Source organism: Phodopus roborovskii, unplaced genomic scaffold, assembly GCF_943737965.1.
Source record: "Phodopus roborovskii unplaced genomic scaffold, PHOROB, whole genome shotgun sequence".
Taxonomy (NCBI): domain Eukaryota; kingdom Metazoa; phylum Chordata; class Mammalia; order Rodentia; family Cricetidae; genus Phodopus; species Phodopus roborovskii.
Genome location: NW_026125391.1, coordinates 11,312,520 through 11,330,126, shown reverse-complemented (window position 1 = coordinate 11,330,126; position 17,607 = coordinate 11,312,520). Strand labels below are relative to the sequence as shown.

General features: G+C 38.7%; 1 protein-coding gene across 1 annotated transcript in view; it reads left to right on the top strand.

Moving 5' to 3' along the window:
• The window catches only part of Crppa (CDP-L-ribitol pyrophosphorylase A), a 272,273-nt gene that overhangs the window by 21,990 nt on the left and 232,676 nt on the right, over positions 1-17,607 (top strand). The window contains exon 3 of the mRNA XM_051175086.1: positions 15,104-15,253. Coding sequence (XP_051031043.1) covers positions 15,104-15,253 — 150 coding nt within the window. The remainder of the gene's footprint in view (positions 1-15,103; positions 15,254-17,607) is intronic.

Sequence of the window (17,607 nt, the reverse complement as noted above, 5' to 3'; positions counted from 1 at the left end):
ACAGATGCTAAAGGGATAACTTTTAGGGAAGCTCCTGGAAAGGCCTTACAGAAGGAAATGTGTATTGGTGATATGGAGGCAATCGTGATAGGGTTGATGAAAAGTTGGCAGATTTCAGGTGTTTTGCCCTTGTCAGAGTTAACTGATTAATTGAGCAGCCATTATGAGAGTGGGGGATAAATCAAGAATGACTTTTAAGTTGCTGAACAAGATTGACTAGAATAACACAATTGTCATTCTTGTACATGGGGATGTCTGTAAGATCACTTTGTATTGTGTAACATACACAAGACCAAAACTTTTGACTTTAATGTAAGAGTTGAGATGTATATTTTGAACTCAATGAAGATAAGTAGAGATGTCCAATAGGCAATTGAATGTACAAATCTAGAGTTGAAGAGAATATTATAGATGAAGATGTATAAATTTGGAAATTCCTATTTAGATGGTATTTCATGTTATGGAACTTGATGTGGAAATCTATGGAGTGAGTGTAGGTAGAGAAGTCTTGAGTCACAGACCTGTGATATTTTGTGTTTTAGTTGAAAAAGTAAGAATATACATTTTATATGGGAATTTTTTTAACAGAAAGTACTTATAGTTCATGAAAGCTAAGTAGAGACTAATAACTGTTTATTGTATTTAGCAATGTATGAGTCATTGGTGACACTGGTTACTGTTCTTCAGTTAAGAAGGTAAATAAAAACTCTAATTGACATGAATTTTGGACAGTTTGGGAAGACGCAGAATTTGGAAACTCATAGTATAGGTAATTAACCTTTGCTTTAAACTTGTACTTCAGGTAGTGTTTCCCTTCTCACTGACAATTATCTGGGAAAAAATAAAGAGCTTAAGGTTTAGTTCATGTGGATTTTCTTGTAATATACTTGGCTCCTTTGGCTCCCATAATCCTTCCCCTCCTCCACAGGATTTCTGAGGTCCACCTAATATTTGGCTGTGAGTTCCCGCATCTTTTTCCGTCAGTTACTGGGTGAAGCCTTTCTGATGACAATTGGGCTAGGTAACAATCTGTAAGTATAGCAGAATATCATTAGGAATATCATTTCATTTACATATTTTCCTTTTTTTTCAGACCTATCCTAGGTCTCTGGGCTGTACATCCTCTGGGTCCTGGCCCTCTGGGCTGTGTCAGGGTGGGCTCCCTGTCATAGTAGGGGCTTCAAGCTGGACCAGTCATTGGTTGGCCACTCCCACAATTTTTGCACCACCTCTGTCCCAGCATATCTCATAGGTAGGGTAAATCGTAGGTCAGAAATTATGTGCTGAGTTGGGGTCCCAGCCCCACCACTGGAAGTCTTGGCTGATTCCAGAAAGTGGCCAGTTCAGGCTCTGTATCTTTCATTGCTAGAAAGAAGTCTTAGCTAGGGTCACCCTCAGATTCCTGGGAATTTCCATTGTACTAGGTTTTTAGCTCCTTCCAGAGGTTCTCCTGATTCCAATTGTCTTTCCCAGTATGCTCTCCCTACATCCTCCCCAGCACCTGATCCCTCCTATTACCATGCCCACACCCCAACCAGAACTCTCTACCTGTTCAGCTGTGATGTCAATTCTATTTCCTCTTCACAGTGAGATTCAAATGTCTGCCCCTTGAACTTTCCTTGCTATTTAGCTTCTTTGGGTCTGGATTATAGCATGGCTATCCTTTACTTTATGGCTAATATCCACATATAAGTTGTATATACCATGTTTGTCTTTCCAGGTCTATGTTACCTCACTCAGGATGATCTTCTTCCTAGTTTCATCCATTTGCCTGTATATTTTATGATGCCAATGTTTTTAACAGCTGAGCCATACTCTGTAGATGAAAGTTTCTGTCTCACCTGGTCGAATAGTTATTTAATCCCAAATAAACAAACATAGGCTTATTTTAATTATAAACTGTTTTGCCTATGTCTTAGGCTTCTTATTGGCGAGCTCTTTCTCTTAATTATTAATCTGTTTTCTGTGTAATACCATGTAGTCTTGTCTTAACAATGAAACCTAGGCCTCTTTCTTCTTCAACTGCTACATGGCATCTGCCTGGTGACTTACTCCCTGCAGTCCTCTTCCCAAAGGTAGTTCTGCCTACATTTCCTGCCTGGCTACATCCTGCCTGTCCATTGGCTGAAACAGCTTTATTCATCAACCAATAAGAGAAACATATATTCATAGCATACATAGAGACATCCCCCATCAATACTCCACTGCTTAAATGTACCATTATTTTCTTCATCCATTCTTTGGCTGATGAACATCTAGGTAGTTTTCAGATTCTGGCTAATATGAATAATACGAACATAATTGAACAGCTTCTCCTATGGTATGGTAGAGTGTCATTTGAATGTATGTCCAGGAGTGGTATAGCTGGGTCTTGAGGTAGATAAATTCTCAATTTTCTTAAAACCAACATATTGATTTCCAAATTGATTGTACAAGTTTGCACTCCCACTAGCAATGGAGACTTGTTTGTGTTGGTCTACATCCATACCAAAATGAGTTAGTTGTCCCTGGTGTTTTGGATCTTAGCCATCTGACAGACATAAGACAGACATAAGATACAGTCTTAAAGGTGCTTTGATTTGCATTTCCATTATGGCTAAGGATGTTGAACATTTCTTTAAATGCTTCCCAGCCATTTGAAATATCTCTCTGAAAATTCTGTATTTAGGTCTGTATCTCATTTTTTAATTGGATTATTTGGTGTTTTAATGTCTAGTTTCATGAATTCTTTGTATATTTTGGAGACTAGCCCTCTGTCAGATGTGGGGTTGGTGAAGATCTTTTTCCATTCTGTGGGCTGCTGTTTTGTCCTTCTGACAGGCTCAGTTTCATGAGGTTCTATTTTTTTTTTTTTTTAATCATAGTCCCTGTACAATCACTGTTCTGTTCAGGAAGTTGTCTCCTGTACCAGTATGGTCAAGGCTGTGACTCCTTTCTCTTCTATCATGTTGAGTGTATCTGGTTTTATGTTGAGGTCTTTGATCCACTTGGACTTGAGTTTTGTGAAGGATCATTGATTTGCATTCTTCTACATTTTGGCTAGACCAGCACCATTTGTTGACCATGCTTTCTTTTTCCTTTGTATATTTCTGGCTTTTTCATAAAAAAATCAGGTGTCCATAGGTATGTAGATTACATTTGAGTTTTTGATTCAGTTGCATTGATCAGCCTCTGTGTTTTTATGCCAATACCGAGTGTTTTTTATTACTGCAACTCTGTCGTACAGCTTGAAATCAGGGTTGATAATACCTCTAGAAGTTCTTTTATTGTTTAACTATTCTATGTTTTTTTTTCCCATATGAAGTTCTATAAAGAATTGTGTTGGAATCTTGATGGGAATTGTGTTTAATATGTAGATTGCTTGGTAAGATGGGTATTTTTGTTTATGTTAATCCTACTGATCTATATGCATGGGAGATTTTCTTTCCATCTTCTAATATCTTCTTCAATTTCTTTCTTCAAAGACTTGAAGTTCTTGCCATACAGGTCTTTCACTTGCTTTGTTAAGAGTTACACCAAAATATTTTATATTATTTGTGCCTATTGTGAAAGGTGTTGTTTTCCTAATTTCTTTCTCAGTTTGTTTATCATTTGTATATAGGAGGGATACTGACTTTTCTGTGTTAATTTTGTGTTCAGACACTTCCCTGGAGGTATTAATAAGCTATAGGAGTTCTTTGGTACAATTTTCCAGTTTGCTTATGCATATTATCATATCATCTGCAAATAGCGATGCTTTGACTTCTTCCTTTCCCATTTGTATCCCCTTGATAGCCTTTAATTTTCTTATTGCTCTAGCTAAAACTTCAACTATTATATTGAATAGATATGGAAAGAATGGGCATTTTTGTCTCGTTTCTGATTTTATTTCTATTGCTTTGAGTTTCTCCCCATTTAATTTTATGTTGGCTATTGGTTTGATATATATTGTTGCTGGATCCTAATGGCTCTCTCTAAGAGGGAGGGGTTGAGGAGATGCAGAGTCAACAACACAGACACTGGGAATCATGTGAAAGGGAATCAGCAGACTTGTTTATTTAGCAGTGGGGAGAACCATATAAACCCCTCCCAGTATCCAGACATTCTGATCCATTGACATGGAGTGGTTGCCCCTCATTGGCTAGTCATGATCAGGACTTCTGACAGCACCAGGCAGACTCCAGGTTGGCTTATCTCTGCCTGGTAGGCCTTAACTTCCTACATAACAAACCTTTTGATTTATTACATTGGTATTCAGCGGGAGCCAGAGTTCCTTGTTCAGGCCTTGTTGCCCCTACCTTAGGAGGGCTCAGCAACTGGCCTATGACTGTCTTAGGTTGGCCTGCCAAACAAGCTCTTAACCATCATTGATTACTTGCCCTCAAAGAGCATCCATTCCTGGATAGTTGCCAGGATAGGGGGGTTAGGCAATAGCTTTTCAATTTCAGATAATTAGGTGGGCATGCATAACCTCTTGCAGAAGACTAGAAGAAGGATGCCTAAGAGCCATTAACATCTGAAGAGTCACCTCAGTTGCTATCCCCTGCTGTCAAATATGCTACCAGAGACATTTAAAGAGAATAGGGATTAACAGTACCTCTCTGCCAATTAATGCATATGTGAACATCCAGGAGTGATTAAATAGCCTTCTTATAGTATATTGCTATTATTATGCTTTTGTATATTCCCTGTATCCCTGATGATTCCAAGACTTTTATCATGAAGGAGTACTGGATTTTGTCAAAGGCTTTTTCAGAGTCTAATAAGATGATCATATTTAATTTTCCTTTTGACTTGTTTATATGGTAAATTACATTGACAGGTTTTCATATGTTGAACCATCTCTGGGATGAAGTCTACTTGATCATGAGATCATGGTAGATGATCTTTTTGGTTTGTTCTTGGATTTGGTTAGTGAGTGTTTTGTTGAGTATTTTTGCATCAATGTTTATGAGAGAAATTGGTCTGTAGTTCTCTTCCTTTGTTGAGTCTTTGTGTGGTTTGAGTATCAGGGTGATTGTGGCCTCATAAAATGAATTTGGCAATGTCCTTCTGTTTCTATTATATGGAATAATTTGAAGAGTATTGACATTAGCTCTTCTTTGAAAGTGTTAGAATTCTGTGCTAAAATTATCTGGCTCCAGGCTTTTTTTGGTTGGAAAACTTTTAATAATTGCTTCTATTTTCTTAAGGGTTATATGTCTAAGTTGTTTATCTGATCTTGGTTTGACTTTGGTAAGTGGTATCTATGAAGAAATTGTTCATTTATTTTAGATTTTTTTTCCATTTTTTGGAGTATAGTTTTTTGAAATATGGCCTAATTGTTCTTTGAATTTCCTCAGTGTCTGTTGACATATCCCCCCTTTCCTTTCTGATTTACGTTGATTCTGATTTTGAGTATTATCTTTATGCCTCTTAGTTTGGATAAGGGTTTGTCTATTATGTTGATTTTTTTTTCTCAAAGAACTCTTCATTTCATTGATTCTTTGTATTGCTCTGTTTCTATTTTATTGATTCCTAGTCTGTTTATTCCCTGCTGTCTATTCCTCTTATGTGTGTCTTCTTCCTCTTCCTCCTCCTCTTCTTCTTGTTCATAGCTTTCAGGTGTTTTGTTGAGTCTCTAGCATGCGATTTCTTCAAATTCTTTATGAAGGTACTTAGTGCTATGAACTTTCATCATAGCATTGCTTCCATTGTGTCCCATAAATTTGGATATGTTGTTTCATTCATTTTCATTTAATTTTCAGAAGTCTTTAATTCCTTTAATTTTTCTTTGACACAGTGTTGATTCACTAATGAGTTGTTCAATTTCCATGAATTTCATTTAATTCTAAGAAGTCTTTAATATCTTTATATTTTCTCCTTGATCCAGTGTTGATTCAGTAATGTGATCAGTTTCTTTTATTTCTGTTGTTGTTGAAATCTAGCTTTAATCCATGGTGGTCTGATAGGATACCAAAATTATTTCAGTTTTCTTGAATCTGTTGAGACTTGCCTTTTGAGCAAATATCAGGTCAGTTTTATTCCATGAGATCCTGAGAAGGTCATATTCTTTTGTGTTTGGTTGAAATGTTCCATAGATGTATGTTAGGTTCATTCGAGTCATAATATTTGTTAGCTGCATTATTTCTCTGTTTATTTTTTGTCTGGATGACCTATTCATTATTGAGAGTGGGTATTAAAGTACCCCACAATTCATTTGTTTAGTTCATGTATGATTTAAGCTTTGGAATGTTTCTTTTACAAATGTGGGTGCCCTGTGTTTGGGGCATAGGTGTTAAGAATTGCAATTCCTTTTGCTAAGTTTTTCCTTTGATGAGTATGAAATGTCTTTCCCCATCTTTTTTGATTGGAAGTCTATTTTGTTAGATATTAGAATGACTATACCAGCTTGCTTCTTAGGTGCATTTACTTGGAAATCTTTTTACAACCCTTTATTCTGAGGTAATGTCTATTTTTTATGTTGAGGTGTGTTTCTAGTATACTGCAGAAGGGGAAGGGAATGGATCATGTTTTGTAACCACTTTTTTTTTTTTTTTTTGCTGTTGTTGTTACTGGTGGTGATTGTGTATGTGTGTGTTTGTGTATGTGTGTTTCTCTTCTTTGGGTTTTGCTATGTGAAGTTAGTTGCCTGTTTTCATGATTGTTATTTACTTCCTAGGGATGGAATTTTTCTTCTAGTAGTTTCTCTAGGGTTGTATTTGTGGATAGGTATTATTTAAATCTGGTTTGTCATGTTATATCTTCTTTTCTTCATCTATGGTGATTGAGACTTTTGTTGGGTATAGTAGTCTGGGCTGGCATCCATGATCTCTTAGTGTTTGCAAAACATCTGTCCAAGACCTTCTGGCTTTTAAAGTCTCCATTGAGAAGTCAGGTGTAATACTACTAGGTCTGCCTTTATATGTTACTTGGTGTCTAGGCATCTGGATTTGGGATGATTACAGGTCTAGTTGTTATTTCCCTAGTTTGTCTTTTTTGGATGGGTGTTTTGTTCCTTAGTTTCTATTTGCTCTCTAGTCTTCTGGCCTGAATGGTCAGGGGTTTTGTTAACTAGCAAGTGTTCAGGCCCAGTATTGTGTCACCAGTAGGGTTTTTGTGGCCTGTAAAACCTCTGAGGTTTGGTGCCTTTGCAGTTCCAAGTACCTGTGTGGCTTCTGGAGTTCTGAGTATCTGCATGGTATGCATCTTTAGGGAGTGCTTGCTGGCTGTGGGCAGTGTTTTACTTTGGGTCCTAGATCTGGCCGGGCCTCCAGTAAGGCACAATCTTCTGTCAAGTCCCCGTGTGTTTCTAATTTGTAAACTTTCTGTCAAGATGGGAGTGTTCCATTTTGTGATGTCTTCTCCATCTATTGAGATGACCATGTAGATGTAGATGACCATATAAGATCTCTTATTCTATTATTATCATCTTGTATTTATTATATTGGGTTTTCATATGATTAATCAATCTGGCATTCCTGCAATAAATCCCCCTTGGTCATGGTATATAATACTTTTTACATGCTGTGAACACTTATAGGCAGAGCCAGCCTTTCATGTCCTCAGGTTCTACGTAGAGATTCAAGCAACTGTGGATAAAAATACTGGGAGAAAACCAAACTGCATCGGTAATGAACATACAGAGACCCCAATCAATATGCTGTAACAACCACTTACATTATATTTACATTGTATGTGGTTTAAGGGATCTAGAAATGATTGAAAGTATCTGAAAGGTAGTTGCTTATAAATGCCATGGTCCTTACATAAGCCCATGTACTTCTAGAACCAATCCCCGAGGATACAGAGGGATTTGTGTATATGTGTTCATGAGGCTATGTTCTTCAGTTACTTTCCCTGTGGTGGCTTTGCTTTGTGTGGGAATGAGGTAACTGCATATTGCAGGGTGATTGAGGAAGACCTTCCTCACCTGCTCTTTTCTTGTTGGAAACCTTTTGAGGAATTGGCATTCTCCCAGGCTAGGAGGGCTGTCCTGCTGGCGTCCCAGGATGACCACAGCACTGTGACTCCAGCTGGGAGAGCAGCAAGAGTTTCAGCAGCAGCAGTGGCTCCTCTGCAGGTCCAGTGGTTAGCGGTGCCTGTCGCTGTGGCTGCCTCTAGCTCTCTCCTCCATGTGCTGCTTTATGAGCCGAGATTTAAAGGCATCTTCCCACAAGACTTGCCCCTTTTTTCAGTTTTTCTAGGGAAACAGTGTGCTCTGCAGGCTCACCCTCTGTTGCTGTGTCCCCATTGAAGCCTTCTGGGTCTCCCAGACTCCTCTGAGGGGCCTGTGGCCCCATGTGTTCTAGCAGCTACCACCATTTTCAATCTTTTTTCTAGTGAGTCTTATTTTATGGCAACATTTATGGTCTGCCTTGGAGAATTTTCCATGCCACCTAAGAACCTGTGTTTTGCTATTGTTGGTTGATTGACACATTCAATAAGGCGTATGTGCAACACTTTTCCAGGCTTTAATTTCCATATTGATTTGCCTAATTGGTGAGACTTTGTCTTAGGGTTTCTATTGCTGCAACAAAACACCATGACCAAAAAGAAGTTGGGGAGGAAACGGTTATTTGGCTTATGCATACATGTTGTTGTTAATCATAGAAAGAAATCAAGGCAGAAACTTGGAGGCAGGAGCAGATGCCAGAGGTCACGGAGGGGAGGGCTTACTGGCTTGCTCCCCATTTGGGCTGGGCCCTAGCCATCAATCACTAATTAAGAAACTGCCTCATAGCTGGATCTTATGGAGGCATTTTCACAGTTGAGGTTCCCTCCTTTCAGATAACTCTACCTTGTTTCAAGTTGACATAAAACTAGTCAGTATAATATTACTTTTGCCAACTAATTCTCAGTATTGTTTTTGAGTTATGGAAGGTTTTAATTATAGGGTTTCATGGATTGTAGCTGAATATATTTAATTCTCATACTTTATTGATAGGTTATCCTTTTCATTATAAAATATCCTTATTTATCTTTATTAACATTTTGTTTTACATTATATATATCACATTGTTGGTTTAGTTTTATTATAGTCATAGTTTGTATAGTCTTTTCAAAATCTTTTCATTCACTCTATTTCTATCTTTGCATGTTAATTGTGCATCATTATAGGCAGCATGTAGTTGGGCTTTTAAATTTAGGTTTGACAGCTTTTGACTTTTGATTAATGTGATTAATCCACTCACATTTAGCCTATCATATAACTGGATTTAAAGGAAACAATTTTGAAACCCATCTGGCAGGGATGGAGATATTCTAAAAAAAAATGTGTGTATCTGTCCATTTGGCTATCGGACTATTGAAACAATGGGTCCTAGGAAATTGGAATTTCTCTAGGAATCGCATGATAGATAAAGAAAAGGCTAAGGGAGAAAGATTTACAACTTGTTGGATGGCCTTGCCTGTGTGGACAGGCCATAGGGACTGGTTAATTCTGCTGTTTAAACCTTGTCCTTATGTTAGTGCTGGGAGGCAGACTTGGTGATTGCTATGTCAGTCTGTACCCCTTCACAATGAACACATCTTTCTCTTTCTTTTCTCTGTTTTTGTCTTGGACTTACGAGGATCGGAGTACAAGCCTTATTTAGACAGAGAGAGTATAGATTCAGACCATAAGAACTCTGAATTCTCCCTTCTTTTCCTCCCCCTCTTTTCTTGTTTTGTCAGAGTTTAGTTGTGTAGCAGCCCCACCTGGCCCGAATTCCTGATTCTCCTCAATCTCCCATTTGTTTGCGTGTATTATTGATTTTGAAACATTGTTTGTACTTCCTCTGCATTCAGTAAATATTTTCCTTTGGAATATTTTTGTTCCTTTCAGGTGTGTCCTTAAGGAGCTAGGATGAGATCTCTCCAAGAAGGTGCTTAGTGCTAGGAGCTTTCCTCTTAGTGCCTCTGTCACTGTGTCCCCTAAGTTTGGGTATGCTGTGCATTGGTTTTCATTGAAATCTAGGACGTCTTTAACTTCTGTATTTTTTCATTGACCCAGTGGTAACTCAGTAGAAAGTTGTTCAGTTGTTATGACTTTGTAGGCTTTCTATTGTATCTGTTTTTGAAATACAGTTTTAATCCATGGTGGTCTGACAAGATACAGGGGGTTATTTCAATTTTCTTTGATTTGTTGAGACTGGCTTTGCGACTGAGTATATGATCAATTTTGGAGAAGGTTCCATTGTAGAATATTTTTATTTCTTTATGTGGAGTGTGTGTGTGTGTGTGTGTGTGTGTGTGTGTGTGTGTGTGTGTGTGTGGTGTGTGTGTATGTATGCTATTGGCTAGTTTTACGTGAATTCAATTTGACATAAGCCAAAGTCAGTGGAGAGGAGGGAGCCTCAATTGAGAAAATGCCTCCATAAAACTGGGCTATAGGCAACTCTGCAGAGCATTTTCTTAATTTGTGATTGATGTTGGAGGACCCATCACATTATAGTTGGTGCCATCCCTGGGCTGGTGGTCCTGTGTTCTATACGAAAGCAGGCCGAGCCAGCCATCATGAGCAAGCCAGTGAGCAGCACCCCTGCGTGGTTTATCTATCAGCTCCTGCCTCCAGGTTCCTTCCTTGTTTGAGTTTTTGTAGTGACTTCCTTTGTGATGAGCAGTGCCATGGAAATGTAAGCCAAATAAACTCTTCCCTCCTGAGTTGATTTGGTCATGGTGTTTCACCATAGCAAGGACAACCCAAACTAGGACAGTGTTATTTTATTAGTTTGGTCCGTTGGGCCTACAATATACATGCCAGTGAAAGTCAGATTTTTACTACCTCATTCCACTGAGCTGAAGAGGCATTGTTGAGGGCAGGCTGTACCCTACCATAAAATGTTGCACTATTATGTAAACTATTGTTTTTTCACACTTCAACTTCCTATGAGTGAACCATTTTACAAGCAGCTTTTGTTTCCATTTTGAAGATGGCAGGTGGCTCTGTGTCTGGGTTGACACATGAATGTCCAGTACTATTTGTGCATTGCAGACTGATAATTAACTTGTTACTGGGAGTAGAAAGGCCCTATTCACAAATGTTTTGGGTGATTGGGACACATGAGCATATTGATATATTCAGGAAAAAAACATTTCTGAGAACTTAGTATACATCCCTGAGAGAGAAGAGGTTACAGCTCCTTCATCTGGACTCCATAAAGAGATGGAAACTTAGCTGTGCTGTGGTAAAAGCCCCATTGCTCTGTTATTTGACCACCAAGTATGTGCATCAAGGGACCAGCAGAGGATTGACTGCCTCAGGTTCTTTGGCTAGGTTTGGTCCCTGGTTTTGCTGTGGCCAACTCTAATTTCTGTCATCTGTCTTCTGTTCACCTGTCTAGATTTGCTATCCATGCATCTGCTTGGTCTGTCTGCACCTAATTTGTCCCTTTCACCTCTGCTGCTGGACGCTGTAGCTCTCTGACCCTGCCATCTGACTCCAGGTCAGCAGCCCTTGTGCCTCTCCAGGTCATCTCACTGCTAAGACTCCTGCACATGTGCATTGATTTCCCAGCTTCTTGGAAATTGGTAGCCTTTTTTAATGCCTTAGTCACTTTGTGATCTACCTGTAGACATACAAACATATGTGTATGCATATTTGCCATGTGATGTGTAATATGTGGTGATGGTTAAGATTAGTTACTAACTAATTTCAGTTAATATTGGATTAAAAGAACCCATGTTTGCCTATCAAATGAAACAGGGATATCTTGCAAATTAGACATTATGGGCAGACATAGACATCTTCATATATGTTCTTGACCTAGTGTTTTTATAACACACATGTTTTTTATATGACTCTATCCCTTCCTTATTATTATTATGCACATATCTTCTTTGTGATACAAAGTGAAATCATTGTTACAATATTAGCCAGGGGAGCCTCTTCTAGAAGCTGGAAGGAGAAAGGTGAACAAGCAGGTATGGTTTATATTTCTTGTTAGGCATTTTTTGCTTTATGGGTCACATATTTATGTTTCTATCCATTGTCCTCTCCTTATTTCTGTACACTTTTATGTCTGCTCATTTTTATTTTAATTTATTTCAATGTGTGGATTAAGTATCCATTATTTGATGCAGCTGCTTTTTAATCAGTTAGTAAGAGAAGGGAGGGAATGGCCATTTCCCTAGTGTTTTAAATTCGCTGTTATGTCAATGTTGTATTTGTCCCATGCTTTAGAATCGCTGATGGAGTTAATTTTGTTTATATTGAAGAACATCTTATATAATCTGTAAAGTGAATTGGCCAGCAAAGCATTTATTTCTTTTTGTGTGTGAGGCTTTAGTTTCTTTCTGAGATGTTGGTCCTATTGTTATGGACTAGATTATCTTTTTCTTTCAGAGGGACTTCTGTCCCACTGCTTCTAGCAATCACTGTTCCTGACAGGGAATAAGTGTCGAGCTGCAGTAGACTCATGTTAGTTTTCAATCCTCGAACTCCCGGTGGAAAAACAAAGTGTCTGAATAGCTTGCTTCTGTTCAGATAGGATTCCTCATTTCTTTCAAAACACTACCAAGAGCTGCTTTGAAATTTACTTGTGCTCGCTTGCCTGGGGGCACTTTTTATAGCTTTGCTTCCTTAGGTCCTTCGTGTACCAGGTATGTTGCTATCTTTGGATGCAATCCTTTATTGAAAATGGAGTATTTTTGAAAATCCACGTTCATACTTCCAGATACTGACCGGTTCCTACTGCCCACCTTTTCAGAAAGTATTTTTGCTTGCTTGTGACTCAGCTGACGCATTCGACTTAAGTCCCTTGCACAGATACCACTTTCTCAGATGTTAGAAAGTTGAACATGTATGCTCATTGAGATGATGAGGTTTGGCATAGTTGCCTTTGTCTGCCTTGGCCTCTCCTCAGGCTGCTGTCCATTGGTGCCACGTTAGCCATTTCAGCTGTAGTTTTTATAATGCCGGTGGCATACTTTCTCTGCAGTATGACCCAATTAAATGCTGGCCTTTCTGCAGGGGTAGGTTTAAGACCAATGTTTGAAGTTTGTTTTGATCCTAGTGGGTGGGAGTTTTGCTAGCTATGCTTCCTGTGTCTTCTTGTAAATAGCCAGCCTTCAACTTAGCTTTTTTTTTTTTTGGTCTCACGTGGATTCCTGTATCCTCTTAATTGCTCATTATAATAATCTCCTTTTTCTAAGAATGTGCTTATTCTAAATTTCTCAATTTTTTAAAGGGGGTTTACAGACCTTTATTCTTAGACCCCCTTTCTTCCAATACTGCTCTGGAGGTGTGGATGAGCATAGAGTCCTGTTTCCTTGGAGTGACACCCACTTCATTATGCTGCCACTAATAGAGGGCCTAGAGGAGTTGGGCAGTTGTCCTGCCTCTCTTTCCCTGGCATAGAAACTTTTCTGTGCCTGTGAGCAGAACACCTGGGCCACATTTGCATGGTTTTGGTGTCTGTACAAGGTTCAGAGGGGACCACTGACTCCCTACTTTTTCCAGTATGAACTGGAACTGAGTGCCTTATGCTTTTGTGTGTTTGGTTTTAGCCTCCTCCCTGATCTTCTCCCTCACCCTATAAGTTACTTTGAACTAAGGATGGAGAAGAAGCAAGTCATTGCTTAAGTGCCTCACACAATTTTCTTTTTTCAGCCAGCACTCAGATTTTCATGAATGAGGTTTTATCAGCTGAAGGCCCTTGGGACAAGGGCTTTTAGTGGCTGCTTTAAAAATACCTTTCATACCGTTCACTGCCTGTTCCCTCCCAATTTGGATATCTCATATTCTACCTTTCCTTTCCTTTCCTTTCCTTTCCTTTCCTTTCCTTTCCTTTCCTTTCCTTTTCTTTGTTCTTTATGGTCTGGAATGGAATTCTAGTAGCTGTCAGGAAATTCAATATTTTCTGTAAAAATCAGGGTGAAAGTGTTTCCTTTCCATTGTGAACTATCCCCCTTCACCTTTGTCTGTCTCACTTTTGAATTCGTGTCTAGGCTCTACAGTTTGACTTGAAGTGTGGGAGACACTGTCACCTTGGTTCACATCTTAGCTGTGTTTTCCTCCACTGGCTGTAAACCAGCTTCTGTAAGCTATCATGTGAACCATCTTGTTCAGCTGACATTCTCTTCAAAGTACATTCTTCTATTGGTTTACTGCTTTCATGAGCTGAGATAGTCATGTAACAAGTCTGTAGATGGAATGGCATGTTAGAGTGAGGGAACAAAGGGTTGGTTGACTGTCCACCATGGACGCTTGCTTTGAGACTACTTCATTGAGGTAGCTGTCTGGTAAGGATAGTCAAGGCCATGTTACAAATGAAACCCTATTGAGAGTCAAGGACAGAGGGTCAGTCAGGAAGGAGTCATTCTTAATGTGCAATTTAGTTGCAGCCATTAATAAGACAGAGCTTTCATTGTGGAAATGGAAATGAATGGGTGCCTTGCCCGAGGAAGTGCTGCATGGACATTATATTTGAAAAGAACTGTTTGTAAAATGAATTAGAGCAAGACATAAATTCATCCTTATTCAGGTTGTTTTGTCTCAAAGTGGGGATGCTGGGGAGTTTGCTTCTTTAATGATCCGATGTGTAAATTAAATTTTCTGAAAGCACACTCATTTCTAAACATTAATTTCAAACTCATTTTAATTATTTCACAATAGTCTCCCTCTCCCTCCCATCTTCAGGGAAAACCCAATTGTCTTGTAACATTCTTTTATAGAGTTTGACCTCAGTGACTTATAATGGAGAGGACTTTTTATTTCACTTATGTGTGTGTGAGGTGTGTGACAGTGTATGTGACACAGTATGCATGTGGAGGTCAGATAACCATCCATGGGAGTCTGTCTTCTCCTCCCACCCAGGATCCCAGGGATCAAAGTCAGGCCATTTATTTACTTACTGATGGGGGGAAAAGTTGCATACATAATAAAAATAGCATTTCTATACTGAAGTGCATGCATGGAATTGCTATTCTATGAAATTGATTTTTAAATTTTAGATGTTAATTGTGGTTTGAATAAATAATATTTATTTAGATTCTTGCTTGGAGGGAGATTTCGGAAAATGTGAAGACCCACACTTGAAATGAGATGTAGAATTTAGAGTTTCCTACAAATGATCTATAGGTAAAGTAAATGTGTGTTTTCTTTCTTTCTTTCTTTCTTTTTTTTTTCTTTTTTCTTTTTTCTTTTTTCCTTTTTGTCCTATAGGCAGCAGGAGCAATTCGACCTCTGGTGTCCACTGTCATTAGTCCCTCAGCTGATGGTTGCTTAGACCAGTCTCTGGACCGTGCTAAACACAGGGCAAGCGAAATGCCACAGGCTTTTCTCTTTGATGTGATCTATGAAGCATATCAACAGGTAAGAATCTGGGCCTTCAGAAAGCCACTGTTCTGTTCTGTTTTTAAAAACTGTGTCCACACTTGAATTGCCTGCAAGATTCAGCATGTAGCTATACTCCATGTCGGACTGTATACAGTGGAGCAACGGGACTACTCTATTGGCTTAGAACAGACACTCAGGCAGGACAGGAAGAATCCATTTGGAAGCTGCTTAAGCTCTCTCCTCCTTTTGGTGGGTTGCAGAAAGCAATTCCTGGAGCTATGGAAATGTAGGAACATTTGTGTAATGCTTAGAAGTCCATTAAAGGCTCAGAGCCCAGGGGCTGGGGAGGGGCTTGGTTACTTAGATGTCCTCTGGCTAGCACTTAGAGAAATTCCACATTCTCAGGAGGAATGCAGATGGGCAGTGTAAACAGTGTTATGCATTCAGGTAATCCCCCACAGCACAGCCCTCCCAAACAGTATCTGCCTTACAGATAGTTGTATCTTCTTTAAGACAGTAGTTTTAGGCCCAATAATGGTGAATTTTCTGCACAGATATATAGACATCTTAATTAAATATTTAAGTTAAGTAACTATAGAATTATCACACTACAGATTGATACTGGGGTATCTGTATTTTTTTTTTCCACTTGGAAAGCTTATGTACTTACATAATTTTCTATTTGCTTATATGTTTGAAAAAGTCATTATTGAGTATCATATAAATGATTTATCAGAAACTTCTCAGTGAAACAAGGTGGAGTAACTCAGTGCTCAATTGACATTGGGTAGTCAGTAAATGGAGAGAGATGGGCAGTTAAGATTATAAGGTAATGGTAATAAGGACATTTAGGCTAAATATGGTATATATAGTTAGGTTAGAGGATGGTAGTAGTTATCCCCATATATTTATTCAATTATCAATATGTGGTTCCAGTTAGTTTTGGAAGATTGATTGTATAGAATTTTATTTCAATATTTTTTCTTTTCTTAAAATAATTTGGATTATAGGATATTACTTTGAGAATTTTATTTTAATTATACTCATTATGCTACTATGAATTTCTCCAAATTGAGTTGACATATCCCATTCTATAGTCTGGGTGTTGCTCGGCTACACTCTGCCATCAGCACATTTCTGAGACTTGTGAAAGTGTTTATTAATGTAAATATATATTATTCTATGTTTTGATTTGAATATGAACTGTTCACCAAGCTCATGTGCTGAATACTTGACCCCACTCTGATGGTGCTGTTTTGGAGGTGGGAGGACCTATGAAGGAGGCTGGAAGAGGTAGGCTGCTGGTGGCATGCCTTGGAGAGAAGCATTGCTCTGTTCTCTTTTATTTTACTTTTTGGTTTCTTGAGACAGAATCCCGTAGACCAGTCTGACCTCAAACTGTCTGTGTAACCAAGGCTGGCCTTGGTCTTCTGTGCTGGGGTTATGAGCATGACCCACCACGCCTGCCTTGCTCTCATTAACTATCTTTTTCTCTGCTTCCTGACCACCATGATGTAAGTCCTTCTTCTTTTAAGTTATTTCTGTCAGGTATTTTGTCATAGTAATGGAAACCCCAAGATATAGAACATATTTATGACAATTGGAGTAATTTAGATAGTGTATTATGGTGTTCTAATACTTAGGATGGATTCAGAGGTAAAACTGGAAATATTCTCCCAGTAGATTATTACATATCAAACATAGGGAAGCATCATAGACCAAATATTTGCTTTGAGAAACTAGGATACAATTATCCTTTTCTGAGATGGAAGTGAAGTTTTTAGGGGATCACTTACAAGCTTGAGATTCTTTGTAGACACAGGATTATGAGTGTTCAGAAAGTGAAATGAAGAGTGAAGACTGATCTTTGTAGAACACAGAATCTTACTTGCTCTATTGGATGTCTGATGGGGGCTAATTAATAGTCTGTTGATGCTAAAAGCTCTTCCTTCATCATGTATCTCTGTATATCTGTGCATGTAAATGTTGGTTATTTAAGACTGTGTGTAGAAATCTTCCCTCTCAAGGCTGAAGACTCCAAAATAGGAGACTAAGGTATTTTCAATGGCTTCTCAACTTGGAGCTTTTACAACCTTCTCTTCCAGAAGCCTAGAATGGAGGCTAAAAATCTTCTGCCATTTCCCCAAGGTTTTCAGGGTCAGGAGACTCTTTCAGACAAATAGTCCATGTTGAGGAGCAATCACATTATTTCCTGTAATCAGAAGCAACATGGGAACTGAATTTTCACTTGTTGCACAGTTTTTACAAAAGCCTTGTAAACAGAAGCTTGGCTCCCTAAACATCAACTCTTTCAGGACCAGGTGGAAAGAGGGTGTTGACTAGAACCGGGATAATGCCCAATTAGACCACAGTTTGATAGAAACTGCTGG